Here is an 18,791-nt window from a genome sequence, read left to right as displayed (position 1 = left end):
TCCTGGCAGGCTCTTCTACAAACAGAAGATCATTGCGGAAAGCGTGAGCATGATTCTGGTAACCCTTTGAAAACTGGAATTACATGAGTGCTTTTCAAAATTTGGGACATTTCATATTTTGCGAGATGCAGACCATGAAACAAGGAACAAATTGTGTGGCACAGCATCAGTTACAGTTTAATTTGAGTTTCAGAAAACAACAGAGTGAAACTAAGTCCAAGAGTTCTCCCATTTCACAAATCTAATGTCCACACAGTTAGTGACTTGCATGGTATTGGTAGAGTTGTATATGTGCTGCACATCAAACCTGCAGTATGTCATGTGACATGAATCTAAGTAAGTCAACATTTTAAAGCACATCAGCTATCTTCACAACAGTGCTGTAATGTATGTATGCCTGGGTTTACCTGCCACCAGGGGGAGTGACCATCGGAGGTCATTGGGCCACCGACACACACGTGCAGCCCTTGTATATAAAGAAAGCCTCCATGTTGAATCCTCACTTTGAGAGCTAATAAAGTAGTCAGGTCGCACCTGATTGAGTTCACGGTACTAAGCCTATTGAGTTATTGCATATGCAACAAGTGAATTGATTTATTTTAAATGTGTGCTGACAACACTGAGATGTTCTTCAATAAAAAGAAATACTGTTTGGACTTAGAAAGTATTGTCAAATAAAGAGCAATAGATAGCTATCAGATGGAGTCTCTTTCTCCCCTCTGCAGGTACTTCTCTCTTTATCCTGAGATACTACTTGGTTAGTCGCCCTACATTGTAGTGTTTTTTTCCATTCTTTGAAGGCATACCCACTTGCTGGTCCCATGGGACTTGTGGAAAGTGCGCTAAATTAGTACAGATTGAACCTCCCTTATCCGGAACCACCCCTCGTCCGGAACCATTCCTGGCCACCGGGTGGCGCATGCACAGAACTCCGACATGAACAAATTGAAGTCCTTCCTCGCTGCCGACTCCCGCAATCGCTGACCTGGCCTCGCGATCCACCGCTCCCCACTCCGCCCATGATCTCTCTTGCTGCATTCCGAGCCCCAAGCCAGCCAGCCAGCCGTGCTATCCTCTTGCTTGGTACCTGCATCATCCAATTTAACGTGACCACCCCTCGTCCAGAAAAATCCCTTATCCATAACAGGCCACGTCCCGAGGGTTCCGGATAAGGGAGGTTCAACGTGTAACTACTTCTTTTCCAGGTGTGTTTGCAGGCAAAATCAAATTGACACACCAGAGTGGGGTGAGCCCTTTCATATTGAGCAGAGGGAGGACAGAGTTCAGACCTGGGCATGTGGCGCGGGTAATGGCAGCGGCCACTCTGACTTCTCACACAAACCTCGAGAAGCTAAAATGGAGCAGGGCTCCAGCGTCCCTCATCCCCACCCCTCATCACACCTCTGATCCCTCGCCACCTCTCCTGAAGTTGCTGCCCAGTGCCGTGCTTACGGCTCCCATCCCACCATAGGCAACTAGGCCCATACAGCAGTGCCTGGTCTCCAGTTGTCTCGGACCCCCTTGCCACTGGACCAAGACCTTGCTGTGCTAAGCTCGTGTGGTACCCGGTGTGCAATGGCCACCCTACATTAAAAGAACTCGTGCACATGCATCTTCCACCCTTCAAAATGAAGTGCGGGACCTGGAACGCCAGGACCCTCATGGACAACCCCAACAGCGACCGACCGGAACACCGCACAGCTATCGTTGCCCGGGAGCTCAGGTGCTTCGACGTTGACATCGCTGCCCTAAGCAAGACCCAACAGGCAGGGGAAAGCCAGCTCAAAGAACAAGGTGATGGTTACACCTTCTTCTGGAAAGGCAAACCAGAAGAAGAACACTGCCTTCATGGAGTTGGCTTCGCCATCAAGTATGAGCTGGTGGACTGTCTTAGAGACTCCCCCTGCGGGATAAGCGAACGTCTCATGACTCTCCGACTCACCCTAGCCTGAAACCATTGCACCACAGTCATCTGCATGTACGCCCAACTCGACGCAACAGATGAGACCAAAGAGGGATTCTACTGTAGCCTCGAACATTCCTTGTCCCGAGTCCCTTCGGACGACAAGCAGGTCCTCCTTGGCTACTTCAGCGCCAGAGTCGGAAAGGGCACAGACCTCTGGGGAGGCGTGACAGGGGGTAGGGAAAACCAACTTGAGCTGTACCCTGCTCCTAACAAAATGCCTGGAATATGAACTTGTCATCACCGACACCTTGTTCCGTCAGAGGGACAAATACAAGGCATCATGGCAATGCCCTCGCTCCAAGCACTGACGTCTGCTTGACTACGTCATCGTCCGAGCGAGGGACTGCAAGGACGTGCGCATCACCCGCGCCATGACAGGAGCTGACGACTGCTGGACGGACCACAGCCGAATCCGCTCGTCATTAACATCAATATAGCCCCAAAACAGCGACGGCAACAGAAACAATGCCGCAGAAAAATCAATGCTGGGGCACTCAAAGACTCAGTTAAGAAAACCCTATACAACCAGCGCCTCACTGCCAACCTGACGACCCTCAGTGACCCCAAAACGCAGTGTGCCCACAGCGCTTGGTTTACATCCAAGGCTTCCATAACCAGCGTCTGCAAAGAGACGCTTGGTCACTCAACCAGGAAACACCAAGACTGGTTTGAAGAGAACGACCAGGAAATCCAGGAGCTAATAAACCGCAAGCGCAAGGCATTTCTGAACCTAAAGCAGCAACCGAATTTGGGAGCAGCAAAACCGCTCTACGGGCGGCTGAAGGCCGACGTCCAGAAAGCACAGGAGATCCAGCAGTTGGCTAACAACCACGACGTGCGAGATTTTTTCAGCGCAGTCAAGTCCACCTATGACTCAAGCACACAAGGCCCCACCCCACTGCTGGCCAAGAACTGAGAGGCACTCATTAAGGACACCGAGGCAGTCAGGGCCCGCTGGAAGAAGCAGTTCGAAGATCTCCTTAACCGAGACTGCCTTCAACGCGAGTGTCCTTGACTCCATTCTGCAGCATGCTAGCCACCATCTCAGCAAAACCCCAGCCCTGCACGAGGTAGAAAAGGCCATCTGTCAACTTAAGAACAACAAGGCATCAGGAGCAGATGGAATCCCCGCTGAAGCACTAAAGTATGGCGGAGAAGCACTATTGGCATGAATGCATGACCTCATCTCTCTCATCTAGAAGGAGGAGAGCAAGCCAGGAGATCTCGGAGATGCTGTAATCATGACCATCTTCAAAAAAGGTGACCAGTCCGACTGCAGTAACTATAGAGAAATTCCCCCTGCTGTCGGCCACTGGGAAAGTCATTGCAAGAATGCTCCTCATTCGTCTTCTCCCCGTGGCTGAAGAACTCCTCCCAGAGTCGCAATACAGATTCTGTCCACTAAGGGGTACAACGGACATGATCTTCACCGCGCGACAACTACAAGAGAAATGCAGGGAACAGCATCAACCCTTGTACATGGCGGCCTTTGACCTCACAAAGGCCTTTGACACTGTCAACCACGAGGGACTATGGAGCGTCCTCCTCCGTCTCGGCTGCCCTGAAAAGTTTGTCGCCATCCTCCTCCTGCTCCACGATGACATGCAAGCCGTGATCTTGACCAGCAGATCCACCACAGACCCAATCCACGTCCGGACCAGGGTTAAGCAGGGCTGCGTCATCGCACCAACGCTTTTCTCTATCTTCTTTGCTGCAATGCTCCTCGCTGGAGTGGAACTAAACTATAGAACCAATGGGAACCTGTTCAACCTTCGCCGCCTCCAGACTAAATCCCATCCTCTGTCATAGAACTTCAGTACGCAGACGACACTTGCATCTGCGCACATTTAGAGGCTGAACTCCAAGCCATTGTCAACACCTTCACTGAGGCGTACGAAAGCATGGGCCTTATGCGAACATCCGTAAGACAAAGGTCCTCCACCAACCTGACCCCGCCACACGGCACTGCCCCCCGGTCATCAAAATCCATGGTGTGGCCTTGGACAACAGGGACCATTTTCCATATTTCGGGAGTCTACTATCAGCAAGGGCAGACATCGATGACTAGGTCCAACACTGCCTCCAGTGTGCCAGCGCAGCCTTCGGTCGCTTGAGGAAGAAAGTGTTTGAAGATCAGTTCCTCAAATCTGGCACCAAGCTTATGGTCTACAGGACAGTAGTGATACCCGCTCCGCTATATAGCTCAGAGGCGTGGACCACATACAGCAGACATCTCAAAGCACTGGAGAAGTACCATCAACACTGCCTCCGCAAGGTCCTGCAAATCCACTGGGAGGATAGACGTACCAACGTTGGTGTTTCTCGCTCAGGCCAACAATCCCCTGCATGGAAGCACTGACCACGCTCGACCAGCTCCGTTGGGCGGGCCACGTCGTCTGCATGTGAGAATGGATACAGAAGGATTGTAAATGTGGCAGAGGGATGGAAATAGGGAATCATGGGAAAATAGCAAAAGAAAAAGATGCCGACAACTGCAGAATCGACAGGGGAAAAAAAGGGGTTACCAAGAGTTGAGGTTGAGGTTAAACACGGGTCATGAGAAAGACGGAAGGTGGCACAAAGAAAGAAAGCAATCCTAGATAGGAGGAGAAAAGTAATGGCTTTTACTGATAAGGAGGAAGGAAAACTAATTGGGTTCTTTACTGATAATGGAAGACAGTGTAGCAAAGCTATAACTAACCTGACCCTGACACCAGCCCTAATTGGGAGACTTTCTTGCCTGCCATTGGACGTACTCGGAGGGGGTGGGGGGGCAGAAAGGGATTGGATAGACCAAGTGCTAATCAAATGTGTTCTGTTTTGAAAATGTATAACTACTGTGCTTTTCGCGTTGCAACGGGACTTGGCCAGAGGAAGGGAAACAGGCTCTGATTGAGAGTGTCCCTTTGTCTTGACAAGTCCCGGCCGGAGAATCTTCAATAAAGGTCCTTTACAGAAAAGGCAAGGTGTTCGCGTCAGTGTATTCGCTGAAACAGATTGAGGGAAAAAGAATCCGTATTAACACATGCCCGACATGAGACGCTGTAAGCAAGCGCTCTACTCGGAACTCCTACACGGCAAGCGAGTCCCAGGAGGGCAGAGGAAACGTTCCAAGGACACCTTGAAAGCCTCCTTGTTAAAGGCACCTGGGTATCCCTGGCCCAAGACTGCCCAAAATGGAGGAAGATCACCCCGAGAGCATGCAGAAATCAAGCGCAGACAGCGGAAGGAGCATGCGACAAACCAGACTCCCCACCCACCCTTTCCTTCAACCACTGTCTGCCCCACCTGTAGCAGAGACTGTAATTCCTGTATTGGACTGTTCAGTCACTTGAAAACTCACTTTTAGAGTGGAAGCAAGTCTTCCTGGATTCTGAAGAACTGCCTATGATGATGATTGAGCAGAAAAGGGGACACATGCAATTTTAATTCCACGTGACAATAGTCTGTTTCTGGCCTGTTTGTCGAGGGCCTAGAAATTGGGTTGCGACTATTTTTAGGCACCCGGGGGGTGGAGGTGGGGTGGGGTGAATGGTTCATGCCCCCCATGTCTGAATGGTGAGGCCCAAAGCTCATCAGATATTTGGCTTCTGGCCTCATTTCAATGTTGCCGGTTAAACGGACTCCCAAGTTTAGGCTGCTCCTTGGATTGGGTCCTGATTCGGGGATCAGAATTGGGACCTTGGCATGGGCTGGGGTTTGGGCCTGGTCCGAGCATCATGGAAGTCAATGTTGGATCAGTGCCGGGGATTACAGGGATTCAGTCAGGAACAGAAGGGGAGATTGGTATCTGGTCGGGTCGGGAGCACTCTTGGCTCCACATTCAGGCAATCCCTAAGGATGATTTACCCGAGTGCTGTTGGTGAGGGCTGCCTCTGCAAACCAGTCTTACAGAAAGGTGCCTCAGAGGTGTTAGACCCCCTATTTGCATTTGCAATATGCTTCAGCTGTGGGTAAAGGATGCCTCTTATTAGTCCTTTCCCAATATGTCAGGCGGTGCACCTCCGGCTAGAATTGTACGCATGCTTCCTGCCCAATGCACAGACCAGTTTCTGGGCCATGATGTTTCTGCTGTGCTCTTGTGTTGAGTGGGTGGGTTGCTCGTGATCTCTGACGTTGGCAGATACACATTTGCTCTAAAAAAAAATTCTTTGTTTTTTCCTGGGCCTATTTATTTTTTCCTACAGTATAACAATGATTACTACATTTCCAAAAATACTTCTTGGCTGTAAAGCGCTTTGGGATGTCCGGTTGTCATGAAAGGCGCTATATAAATTCAAGTCTTTATTTTTTAATGTTTTTTCCAAAAAAGTGTTTGTGTCTTGGTGTAAATGATGCATTGTAAGAAATTGGCTATGTTTCACCAATGTAGAGGTACACGTTGATGGAGAAACAGAAGGCATTAATTAAGTTTAACACTTGATGTTGGTTCTATGCAATCTCAAACTTGAGTTCTTTGGTACTGTATTTACAATTGGAAAAGTAATCCATTATGGTCCTATTATTGAATACTTTTCCAAATGTAACAACTTAATTTCATTCATGATTTAGGAATGATTTCTCACAGTGAATCAATTGTTTCAGATATGTATTAAAAGGGAAGCTTATTCCCTGTTTAAAGATGATTGTGATTAAATTTAGATTCTATATTTCTTTAAAATATTTGTATCATAGCAGTGGTATTAATGTGTGATTATACACTCCTTGAAAGGTCAGGATTAATTGTAAGGGGGCAAATAATTAAATATTGTAATTTAAAAATTGGGATTTACTGAAATTGTTGTAATTAATCACCAGTGCTTTTGATTTTCTGTTATGATAGCTGCAAAATGAGGATGATTCTCCACAAACAACTGATGCGTTGCAACCAAACCTTCCAACAGAGTCTCCCCCGACATTACCACCTGAAACTGACGTACCACCTGAAATCGACATACCACCACCACCTTACAGCAGTGTCACAATCGGAGCTACTGCATCAGCCACAGGTGAGAGATTTAGAAAGGTCTTAATTCTTATTTAAATTATTCACAGGATGTGGGTATTGCTGGCAAGGCCAGCATTTATTGTCATCCCTAGTTGCCGTTGAGAAAGGTGGTGATGAGCTGCCTTCTTGAACAGCTGCAGTCCATGTGTTGAAAGTACTCCTGCAGTGCAAGGGAGTTTGAGAATTTTGACCCAGAGCCAATGAAGGAATGGTGATAGATGTCCAGGTCAGGATGGTGTGTGACTTGGAGGGGGAGTTGGAGGTAGGGGCATTGCCATGCACCTGCTGCCCTTGCCCGTCTAGGTGGTAGAGTTTGTGGATTTGGGAGGTGCTATCAAAGAAGCTTTGGCGAGTTACTGCAGTGCATCTTGTAGATGGTAAACACTGCAGCCACGGTGCGCCAGTTGGTGGTGGAGGAAGTGAATATTTAAGACTGTGGGTGGGGTGCCGATCAAGTGGACTGCTTTGTCCTGGATGGTGTCAGCTGTGTTGGAGCTGCACTCATCCAGGCATATGGAGAGTATTCCATCCTTGACTTGTGCCTGGTGGAATGTCTTTGGGGAGTTAGGAGATGAGTCACTTGCCACAGACTACCCAGCCTCTGACCTGTTCTTGGAGCCACAATATTTATGTGGCCGGGCCAGTTAAGTTTCTGGTCAATGGTGAACTCCAGGATATTGATAGTGGGGGATTCACCAGTGATAATGCTGCTGAATGACATGGGGACACTTGTATGGCACGAATGTTACTTGCCACTTATCAGCCCAAGGCTGAATGTCGTCCAGGTCTTGCTGCATATGGACACGGACTGCTTCATTATCTGAGGAATTGTGAATGTAACTGAACATTCTGCATACATCAGCGAATATCCCCACTTCTGACCTTATGATGGAGGGAAAGACATTGATGAAGCAACTGAAGATGGTTGGGCTTAGGATAGTGACCTGAGGAACTCTTGCAGTGATGTTCTGGGGCTGAATTCCTTATTCCATTTGTAAGAGAGAGAAGGATAGGGACCTGAAGCCAGATGTTGGCAGGGCCCCGAGCAATGACTGTAACGGGGATAGAAACTGAAATAAAATAGGAGGAAAATCATCAGGAGCAGTAGGAATGTTACACACACAATTATAGTGGGATCTGAATGGGACAGATGAATTTAGTGGAGTCAGGAAAAGCAGTGAATTCATTGAATGTTTACCGAGGAAGTAGATTATGTATTAATTCCGAGTGCGATGTATGAATTACCTCTGACCAATTTATCTTTTTTTTCCAATTTCAACCTTTTATTGAGGGAAATTGGTGGCTTATGTCGTTTACTACAAGATGGTAGTGCTTTCTCCACCATGATGGGACCTGTATTTTAATATATGCAAGCAAGAAACAGCAGACTAGCAGGATAACATGCTAGGTAGCAATTTGTCAAGATGTGCGGCAAGGTGCTTGGAGAGCACCACATATGAGAGTGGTGCATTCCCGAGGATGGCTGTAGGAATCGTAGAATGGTAACAGCATGGAAGAAGGCCATTCGGCCCATCGAGCCGTGCCGGCTCTTCAAGAGCATTTCAGCTAGTACCACTCCCCTGCCCTTTCCCTGTAATCCTGCAATTTTTTTTCCTTCAGGTCCTTATCCAATTCCCTTTTGAAAGCTGTAATTGAGTCTGCCTCCACCACCCTTTCAGGCAGTGCATTCCAGATCCTAACCACTCGCTGCGTAAAAAAGTTCTTTCTTATGTTGCCTTTGGTTCTTTTGCCAATCACCTTAAATCTGTGTCCTCTGGTTCTTGACCCTTCTGCCAATGGGAACAGTTTCTCTCTATATACTCTGTTCAGATCCCTCATGATTTTGAACACCTGTATCAAATCTCCTCTCAGTCTTTGCTCCAAGGAGAACAGCCTCAGCTTCTCCAGTCTATCCACTAAACTGAAGTCCCTGGAATCATTCTTGTAAATCTTTTCTGCACCCTCTCTGAAGCCATCTCACCCTTTCTAAAGTGCGGTGCCCAGAATTGGACACAATATTCTAGTTGAGATCCAACCAGTATTTTATACAGGTTCAGCGATTTGTGCACATATACCCCCAGGTCTCTCTGTTCATGCACCCAATTTAGAATTATACCCTTTAGTTTATATTTCCTCTCCTCATTCTTTCTTCCAAAAATGTATCATTTTTCTGCCTTAAATTTCATCTGCCACGTGTCCGCCCATTCCACCAGCCTCTTGAGGTCTATCACTATCCTACTCATTATTTACTATACAGGTGCAGCATTGAGAATCCGAACTCTGGGACGATCGGTGGCAGGGTCGTCCGGAATCCGTAAAATATTCCGGAATCTGTAAAATATTCCAGAATCCGGACCCAACGACCCTGCCGACCTCTGGGTCCAGCCGCAACCCGACCTCGGGCCTCGCTTCGTCGCCTCACCTCACTGCCACTGCCCTTGCCTCGGGGCCTCCTTGCCGCCCCGCCCGACGACATCCTCTGTGACCCGGCCCGCCCGAAAACAGCCTCGTTGGGGCTGGCTTGACAATCTCCTTGGTGGGCCCGCCAGAGCACCTCCTCAGCGGGGCCCCACCTGACGACTACCTTCTTGGCGGGGCCCCGCCTGATGACGACCTCCTCTGCGGGGCCCCCGTCCAACGACGACCTTCTCGGCGAGGCCAGATGGCCCGAACAGCTCCTCGCCGGGAATCCACCCCCGCTCCCCACTTCTGACGTTCCGAAATCCGGAAATACCCGAACCTAGGCTCTGGTGTTTCTGGATTCGTGACATCAGAACCAAATCGAAAGCCCGGAATCTGGAACGACCTCGGTCCCGAGGGTTCTGGATTTTAGGCGCTGCACCTGTACTTCTAAGTTTTGTGTCATCTGACAATTTTGAAATTGTGCCATGGACACCCACATCCAAGTCATTAATATACATCAAGAAAAGCAGTGGTCCTAGAGCCAATCCCTGGGGAACACAACTGTATACCTTCCTCCTGTCCGAAAAACAATCATTCACCACTACTCTCTTCTGTTTCCTGTCACTTAGCCAATTTCGTATCCATACTGCCACTGCCCCTTTTATTCCATGGGCTTCAACTTTGCTGGCAAGCCTATTATGTAGTACTTTGTCGAACGCCTTTTGGAAATCCATATACACCATGTCAAGTGCATTGCCCTCATCAGCCCTCTGTTATCTCATCAAAAACTCGATCAAGTTGGTTAAACATGATTTGCTTTTAACAAATTCTTGCTGGCTTTCCTTAATTAATCCACACTTGTCCAAATGACTGTTTATTTTGTCCATGAGTATTGTTTGTAAAGGTTTCCCCACGACTGAGGTTAAACTGTAGTTTCTGGGTTTACCTTTACACCCTTCTTTGAACAAGGGTGTAACATTTGCAATTCTCCAATCTTCTGGCACCACCCCTGTTTCTAAGGAGGATTGGAAGATTATGGCCAGTACTTCCGCGATTTCTTCCTTCACTTCCCTCCGCGTTCTCGGTTGCATCTCATCTGGCCCTGTTGACTTTTAAGTACAGCAGCCTTTCTGGTACCTCCTTTATCAATTTTTATCCCATCCAATATTTCCTCTACCTCCTCCCTCACTGTGTTTATGGCAGCATCTTCTTCCTTGGTGAAGATAGATGCAGAGTACTCATTTAGCACCTCAGCCATACCCTCTGCTTCCTTGCATAGGTCTCCTTTTTTGGTCCCTAATCTGCCCCACCCCTCCTCTTACTACCCGTTTACTATTTATATGCCTATAGAAGACTTTTGTAATACCTTTTGTGTTACTGTATTTTTTTACTCTAAATTGTTCCCTGTCCTTTTCCATAGCTAATCTAAACCTTATGATACTATGATCACTGTTCCCTAAATGTTCACCTACTGACACTTGCTCCACTTGACCTACCTCATTCCCCAGAACCAGGTCCATCAATGCCTCCTCCTTCATCGGGCCGGAAAGATACTGATCAAGAAAGTTCTCTTGAACATACTTCAGAAATTCTTCCCCCTCTCTGCCCTTTACACTATTACTATCCCCATTATCACTACACTATAGTTCTTGTATCTCTCTGTAATTTCTTTGCAAATTTGCTCCTCCATATTTTTCCCACTAGTTGGTGGTCTAAGAATACATTAATAGTGTAATAGCACCTCTTATTTCTTAACTCTAGCCATATAGATTCTGTCCTTGACCCCTCCAGGACATTCTCTCTCTCCAGCACTAACATTCTCCTTAACCAATAATGCCACATCACCCCCTATCTTTCCTGAGCACTTTATATCCATGAATATTTTTTTTGAGCCAGGTCTCCGTTATTGCTATGACATCATAATCCTATGTGTCTATTTGCCCCTGCAGCTCATCAACCTTGTTTACTATGCTTTACACATTTACATACATGCACTGTTGCCCTATATTAGACTTTATTGTATTCTCTCAGTCTGACCCCACTTAATACCATTACTATTTCTTACTTTAGTGCTATCTGTCTCTCCCAATCCTTTGTGCCCTTTGTTTCTCCTTTTTAATGCGACAAGCTGGTGTCCATCCCCCTGCCAACTTAGTTTAAACCCTCCCCAACAACACTAGCAAACCTCCCCCTGAGGATATTGGTCCCGGCTCTGTTGAAGTGCAATCCATCTGGCCTGTACTGGTCCAACCTCCCCTAGAACCGGCCCCAATGCCCCAGGAATCTGAAGCCCTCCCTCCTGCACACTCTCTCCAGCCACGCATTCATCTGCTCTACCCTCCAATTTCTATACTCACTTACGCATAGCACCAGGAGTAATCCAGAGGTCCTGCTTTTTAATCTCTTTCCAAGCTCCCTAAAATCTACCTGCATGAACATCATTCTTCTTTCTACCTATGTCATTGGTACCGATATGGACCACAACTTCTAGCTGTTCACCCTCCACCCTCAGAGTGTTCTGCAGCCGCTTGGTTACATCCTTGACCCTGGATCCAGGGAGGCAACATAACATCCTGGAGTCACGTCTGTCCCCCAATCCCCCACCACTATTGACTTTCCTAACTTCCTCCTACCCCCTCCCCCGTTCAGCTGAGCCACCCGTGGTGCCATGGACATGGCCCTGGGTGTATTCCCAGAGGAACCATCGCCCTCACCAGTATTCAGAACAGAATACCAGTTGGAATGCAAGATGCACTCGAGGGACTCCTGCACTACCTTCCTGGTCCTCCTCTTCTGTCTGGCGGTCACCCATTCCCTCTCTGCCTGTGCACTCCTTAACTGCGGGATGACCATCTCCCGAAACGTGCTATCTATGTAATTCACAGCCTTGTAGATGCACCGCAGTGATGCCAGCTGCTGTTCAAGCTTTGAAACCTGGAGGTCGAGCTCCTCCAACTGACGACACTTCCTGCACACGTTGTAGTCAAGGACACGGGAAGCGTCCTGGAGTTCCCACATGGCACAGGATGTGCATTCCTCGGGACTGAGCTGCCCTGCCATGCCTTTATTTATTCAACTATTAACTAACTTTACAGAAACTTAAGACTGAGATGTACCTAATTCAAGTTATTAATATAACAGTTACTAATTTAATATAGTATTTTAGTATTAACGATTACTAATCTTATGAATAAAGCCAAGTGCAACTTTGCGTTGTATTCTCGTTCAGATGAGCATCATGCTGCTCAAATCTTCATAACTAAAACCGCTGACTTTCACCTCCACAGCATTGCTTGTCTCTTTTCTCTCACCAACTCACCCCCTCACCACTGAACCACCTAAGCATGTTCTTGTCACCATCTGACTGTATTACTCCAAAGCTGTCCTTTCATTGTCCTACCCTCATAAACTCTAACTTGTCCAAAACACAGCTGTCTCCATGCTGACCTACATTAAGTCTGCTCATCCATTATTTCCATCCGAGACACTGACCTATACAGACACTCTGTCCTCTAATGAGTCCAATTTAAAATCATTGTCATTGTCTTCAAATCTTTTAATGACTTTGCACCTCACTAACTCTGCAATCTCTTCCAGCCATAGATCCTTTTATATACCCTTCAGTCCTCCGACTTTGATCTCCTGTCCCTCCTGCCAACGTTCATCTCACCATCTCTAAATCCCTCCACCTGTTCACCTATGTCCTCCTTTAAAAATCTTTTCGTATCTCATCTTTTTGACTTGGAGTACAGACAACTCTACGAAACTCTCTCCCATGCTTCGTTCTGCGTTCCTCTCTTTGAAGCACCTGCATAAATGCAGAGTGTTATCTTTGTTGTCTTTCTCTCCTTCCCTTCTATCCTGTTATGCCTCCTTACCTTCTGTCACTTGCTCTCTCATGCCGCCTTCCTCCTTCTCTGTTGCACTCTCATTTGCTTCCTTCTGTTTTGTCATTTTCTCACTTGCCTCCTTTCCTTCCATCTCTTTTAGCTCCTTTATTCTGCACCTTCCCTTTTGTGTCTCTCTGTCTGTCTGCTTCTCTCACACACACGTCCCCTTTCCTTTGTCTTTATTTCTCTTTTCTTTTTGTTTTTCTCTTTTTCTGTTTCTCTTCTCTTTCTTTCTCTCGATTCTACCTCTAATCTCTCTCCCACATAAGAACATAAGAAATAGAAGTTGGAGTAGGCCATTTGGCCCCTTGAGTCTGCTCCGCCATTTAATAAGATCATGGAGCTGAGTCCATGATCGGATCAGCCATTTCCCTGCCCGTTCCCCATAACCCTTTATTCCCTTATCGCTCAAAAATCTGTCTATCTCCGCCTTAAATATATTCAGTGACCCAGTCTCCACAGCCCTCTGGGGCAGCGAATTCCACAGATTTGCAACCCTCTGAGAGAAGAAATTCCTCCTCATAGTTTTAAATGAGCGGCCCCTTATTCTGAGACGATTCCCCCTAGTTTTAGGTTCCCCTATGAGTGGAAATATCCTCCCTGCATCCACCTTGTCGAGCCTCCTCATTATCTTATGTTTCAATAAGATCACCTCTCATTCTTCTGAACTCCAATGAGTAGAGGCCCAACCTACTCAACCTATCTACATAAGTCAACCCCCTCCGGGATCAACCTAGTGAACCTTCTCAGAACAACCTCCAATGCAAGTATATCCTTCCTTAAATGCGGAGACCAAAACTGTACGCAGTACTCTAGGTGCGGCCTCACCAATACCCTGTACAGTTGTAGCATGATTTCCCTGCTTTTATATTCTATCCCCCTTCCAATAAAGGCCAACATTCCATTTACCTTCCTGATTACTTGCTGTACCTGTATACTAACCTTTCGTGTTTCACTCACAAGGACCCCCAGGTCCCTCTGTACTGCAGCACGCTGTAATTTTTCTCCATTTAAATTATAATTCACTTCTCTCTCCTGTTTTGTCTCTCGTGCTTCTCTCTTTCCTGCGTTTCATTCAATCTCCTTCTCTTGCCTGCTTTTCTCTCTGAGATTCTCTTTCCTTCTCCTGCGTTTTTCCTGATTTTTTTTTTTTTAAATTCTATCTCCATCTGATTCTCTATTTCCTCTCTCATTCCTGGTTCTCTTTTCCTTCGTATGCATCTCTTTCTTGATTGCCTTGTATAAAATTGATTGTGTGCTCATAAAGCAAAACTGCATGTAGTTTAACCCAAATTAATAGTCTCACTGACTGGCGCAAGACGGGTATTTTTCTGAGGCTGGGTCTGTGACGTGCTGTTGAAAAGGGGTGCTGGAGCTTGACTCTGTACTAGGCTGTGTTATAAACCGAGGAGTTCTCTATGCTGACACAAGGTGCAAGATGAAAAATATGCCATTCTGTAACACAAATACCTTGCATTGCTTTTGTGTAGGTTTAGGAAACAAGATATTGGTGTCTTCTAAACCAAAAACACAGAATACGATGATTGTATCTTTTCTCTTTCCACAAATCTGGATAAAACCAATGGGTGATGTGCAGTGAAAATAAATTCTTGAAATATTTACATGTAAAAGATCTAAACTGCATTCTTGATAGCTGTGTCATAAATTTGAACATGGGGTGGGGAAAGAGTTTCTCTGTTGTTGGTAGCAAAATTATAAACCTGTTAATATTGTGTTTACAATTTTCCATCCTCGTGGTAACAGAATTTTCAGAATTGGAATAATCACATTTCAATATCATTAACACAATCCATTATACAGATGACTGAAGAATTGAATCATTATTTTTTCCTCTTTTCCAACCCCACCCCAAAGCTTCAACTAATTTTTGTCCACGTCTACTCTTTCAACAGAAACCGATTTCCAGAGTGACCTTATGCCGGTGCCACCCCCTTATAGTGTTGCCACCTCCCTGCCGACTTATGATGAAGCAGAAAAAGCCAAAGCTGCTGCAATGGCAGCTGGGGCAGCAGAAGCTGGACAAAGAGTGAGAAATTATTTTATTTAGATGTAAAATATCAAGATAATAGCTTTTTTTATTAGTTGACAAACAAGGTGGATTTACAAAATGGTCTCATGGATACCAGCTAAATGTTTTGAGTGGGAATTCATGAGCAGCAAGCAACAATTTGAACTGCACCAGTAAGAAGAGCATTAATGAGTTTTGACATTCTAATAATATTACTCAAAGATATAGTTCACCAATTATTCCATGAAACCATTTTCTCCACTTGCTGAAAACAGGTACCCAGTACAATTCTGCAATCTAGAGTAGAATTCTTAAATCACTTTGGTCAGCCTGTATCAGTCGAACATTTTATAATGCTGCAAGATTGACTAATGGGAATGTTTATTTCTTTCATTTATTGTTTAAGCCCTTGGCAGTATTAAAATTTTTTGGACATATCTACACTTCAGAAAAATGTTGATTTTGTAAAAGGTGTTCATCCTCATCGCAGCCTCTGAATTTTACTTGAGAGTAACATTTATTCACATTTTTAGTAAATAACTGTCTACAATGAGTATTACGTACACAGTTGTACCAAGCCCATGAACTTTGTGAACAAAATATCAAGTTTTTAGAAACTTGAAAACTTGAATGGTAGTGCATTGTTTGACATTTTATATTTAATCTCTACTCATTTGTGTTATTGTATATTGTCTTGTGTTTTTCTGCTTAACAATCTGCTACGCATGGACAGTTTAGGGAGCCTAGGAATCTGTTTGATGAAATTCTACAAGGTACATCTCAGGTACAGTTCTATCCTGCATCTATGACTATGGAATGCTTGCATTACATGTTCAAAATGTGGTTTGTACACTTTCCTAATTGGATGCTGTACACTATTTTGTGTTTGTGTGTTATGCTCTCTTACTTCATATGCAATTATAATTATCAAGGGTGTTTTCTGTTGCAGATTTACCCTTTCATAAGATTAATCCGTTTATGAATAAAATGTCTTCAAGTTGGTAGCGACTTTTGTACTGTCTCCATTAAAATGAATAGAGGTGCTCCAGGACAATGACTTCCCCTATAACTTACACCATTGGAGCTTCTATGAAGGGCAGGAGATCTGAAATGATGGCAACAAATCTAAAAAAATTTTTGATGATTAACAATTAAATATTACCATATTTCCTTTAGGTGGAAATTGGGGAAGATTTTCAAACAGAAACCACTCCTCCGTACTTTATTTTTCCTTTATTCACTGAGTAGACATTAATATTGAAGAACAGATGTCTGTGAGCTGAAATGTTTAAATTTTTTTGCAAAAGCTATTTATCAACTCAGCTATAATTCACACTGAATTTCATACCAAATGGGGATCTTTCCAGTAAATACAACATACTGGCAATGGGATTATACTACCAGAACTGCATTGAAAAATGTCAGTTTACCGGTCGCAGATTGCAACACAGGTTATTGCATGGCTATGAATGTGTCACCAAACATGTTAATGATACAGTTCAAGAATCTTCAATATTTGACATGTTCAACCAGGTTTGTGTAAAAGAAAAGGGGCCTAAGTGGAATAATTTAAATTCAATTTGATCTTTAAATTAAAAAATGGGGTTACTGAAACATTGGGCTCAAGTTTCAGCCTGAGTTGCTCCTATTTTTTTGGAGCAGCTTGTTTAGAATGGAACATCTTAGAAATTGCAATTCTCGGCATTTAGTTTGCTCCAGTTCTCATCAGTTAGAATAGTTTGATTTTAGAACAGATTTTTTTTCCAAAAGGGGGCGTGTCCATCCACTTACGCCTGTTTTGCAAGTTTAGGCAGCGAAAACTTACTTCAAACTTACTTAGAATGGAGTAAGTTTAGATTTTTGTACGCTCAGATAAACCTTGACTACACTTATAAATCAGGTGTCGGGAACGAGAGATAGGGGCGGGGGGTGGTGGGGAGGGAAGTTTACAAACATTAAACACTTCACTTTTACAAATAAAGAGCCATCATCAATAATAAATGATAAATAAATCAACCAATAAATCAATCAAAAGCATTTTTTTTTAATAAAATATAAAAAAAATAAAAAATCGATCAATAAATAAAAAATTATTTCTACTCTCCTATTGCATTACCGGGAGCCCTTCAACAGCATGCTGGGACAGGGCCATCCCAGTGAGTGTGTCTTTGTCTCTGTCAGTCTCTCTGTGTTTCTGACAGCGAGGGGTGGAGGGAGAAAGGGGGGGGGGGAAAGGAGGGAAGGAGAGGGGGGGGTGGAAGAGGAGGAGGGGAGGGAGGGAGGGAGAGAGAGAAGAGGGGGAGGAGGAGGAGGAGGAGGAGAAGGGGAGGGAGGGAGGGAGAGAAGGAGGGAGGGAGAGAGAGAGAGAGAGAGGAGGGGGGAGAGAGAGAGAGGAGGAGGGGGGAGAGAGAGAGAGGAGGAGGGGGGAGAGAGAGAGAGGAGGAGGGGGGAGAGAGAGAGAGGAGGAGGGGGGAGAGAGAGAGAGGAGGAGGGGGGAGAGAGAGAGAGGAGGAGGGGGAGAGAGAGAGAGAGGAGGAGAGAGAGAGAGAGAGGGGAGAGAGAGAGGAGGAGGGGGGAGAGAGAGAGGAGGAGGGGGAGAGAGAGAGAGGAGGAGGGGGGAGAGAGAGAGAGGAGGAGGGGGGAGAGAGAGAGAGGAGAGGGGGGAGAGAGAGAGAGGAGGAGGGGGGAGAGAGAGAGAGGAGGAGGGGGGAGAGAGAGAGAGGAGGAGGGGGGAGAGAGAGAGAGAGGAGGAGGGGGAGAGAGAGAGAGGAGGAGGGGGAGAGAGAGAGAGGAGGGGGGAGAGAGAGAGAGGAGGAGGGGGGAGGAGAGAGAGGAGGAGGGAGAGAGAGGAGAAGGGGGGGAGGGAGAGAGAGGAAGGGGGGGAGGAGAGAGAGGGGGGGGGAGAGAGAGAGAGAGGAGGGGAGGGGGGGAGAGAGAGAGAGGAGGGGAGGGGGGGGGAGAGAGAGAGAGGAGGAGGGGGGGGAGAGAGAGAGAGAGGAGGGGAGGGGGGGGAGAGAGAGAGAGAGGAGGGGAGGGGGGGAGAGAGAGGAGGGGAGGGGGGAGGGGGGGAGGAGAGAGAGAGGAGGGGAGGGGGGAGGGGGGAGGGAGGAGAGAGAGAGGAGGGGGAGGGAGAGAGAGAGAGAGAGGAGAGAGAAGGAGGGAGGGAGAGTGAGGAAGGAGAGAGAGGAGGGAGGGAGAGGAGAGAGGAGGGGAGGGAGAGAGAGGAGAGAGAAGGAGGGGAGGGAGAGAGAGGAAGGGAGAGAGAGGAGGGAGAGAGGAGGGGAGGGGGAGAGGGAGAGAGAGAGGAGGGGAGGGAGAGGGAGAGAGAGAAGGGGAGGGAGAGGGGGAGGAGGGGAGGGAGAGGAGAGCGAGGGGAGGAGAGGAGAGGAGGGGAGGGAGAGGAGAGAGGGGAGGGAGAGAGAGGGGAGGAGAGGGGAGGGGGAGAGAGGAGAGGAGAGGAGGGAGAGGAGGGGAGAGAGAGGAGAGAGAGAGGAGGGCAGGAGGGGAGGGCGAGGG

General features: G+C 46.6%; 1 protein-coding gene across 1 annotated transcript in view; it reads left to right on the top strand.

The window, feature by feature from the left end:
* The window catches only part of LOC139274582 (NEDD4 family-interacting protein 2-like), a 75,719-nt gene that overhangs the window by 24,789 nt on the left and 32,139 nt on the right, over window positions 1-18,791 (top strand). The window contains exons 2-4 of the mRNA XM_070891264.1: window positions 6,789-6,954; window positions 15,160-15,293; window positions 16,009-16,249. Coding sequence (XP_070747365.1) covers window positions 6,789-6,954; window positions 15,160-15,293; window positions 16,009-16,249 — 541 coding nt within the window. The remainder of the gene's footprint in view (window positions 1-6,788; window positions 6,955-15,159; window positions 15,294-16,008; window positions 16,250-18,791) is intronic.

The sequence above is a fragment of the Pristiophorus japonicus genome, chromosome 10 (assembly GCF_044704955.1).
Source record: "Pristiophorus japonicus isolate sPriJap1 chromosome 10, sPriJap1.hap1, whole genome shotgun sequence".
NCBI classification, from domain to species: domain Eukaryota; kingdom Metazoa; phylum Chordata; class Chondrichthyes; family Pristiophoridae; genus Pristiophorus; species Pristiophorus japonicus.
Note: the sequence above shows the minus strand (reverse complement) of the source record. Positions and strands in the feature narration are given on the sequence as shown.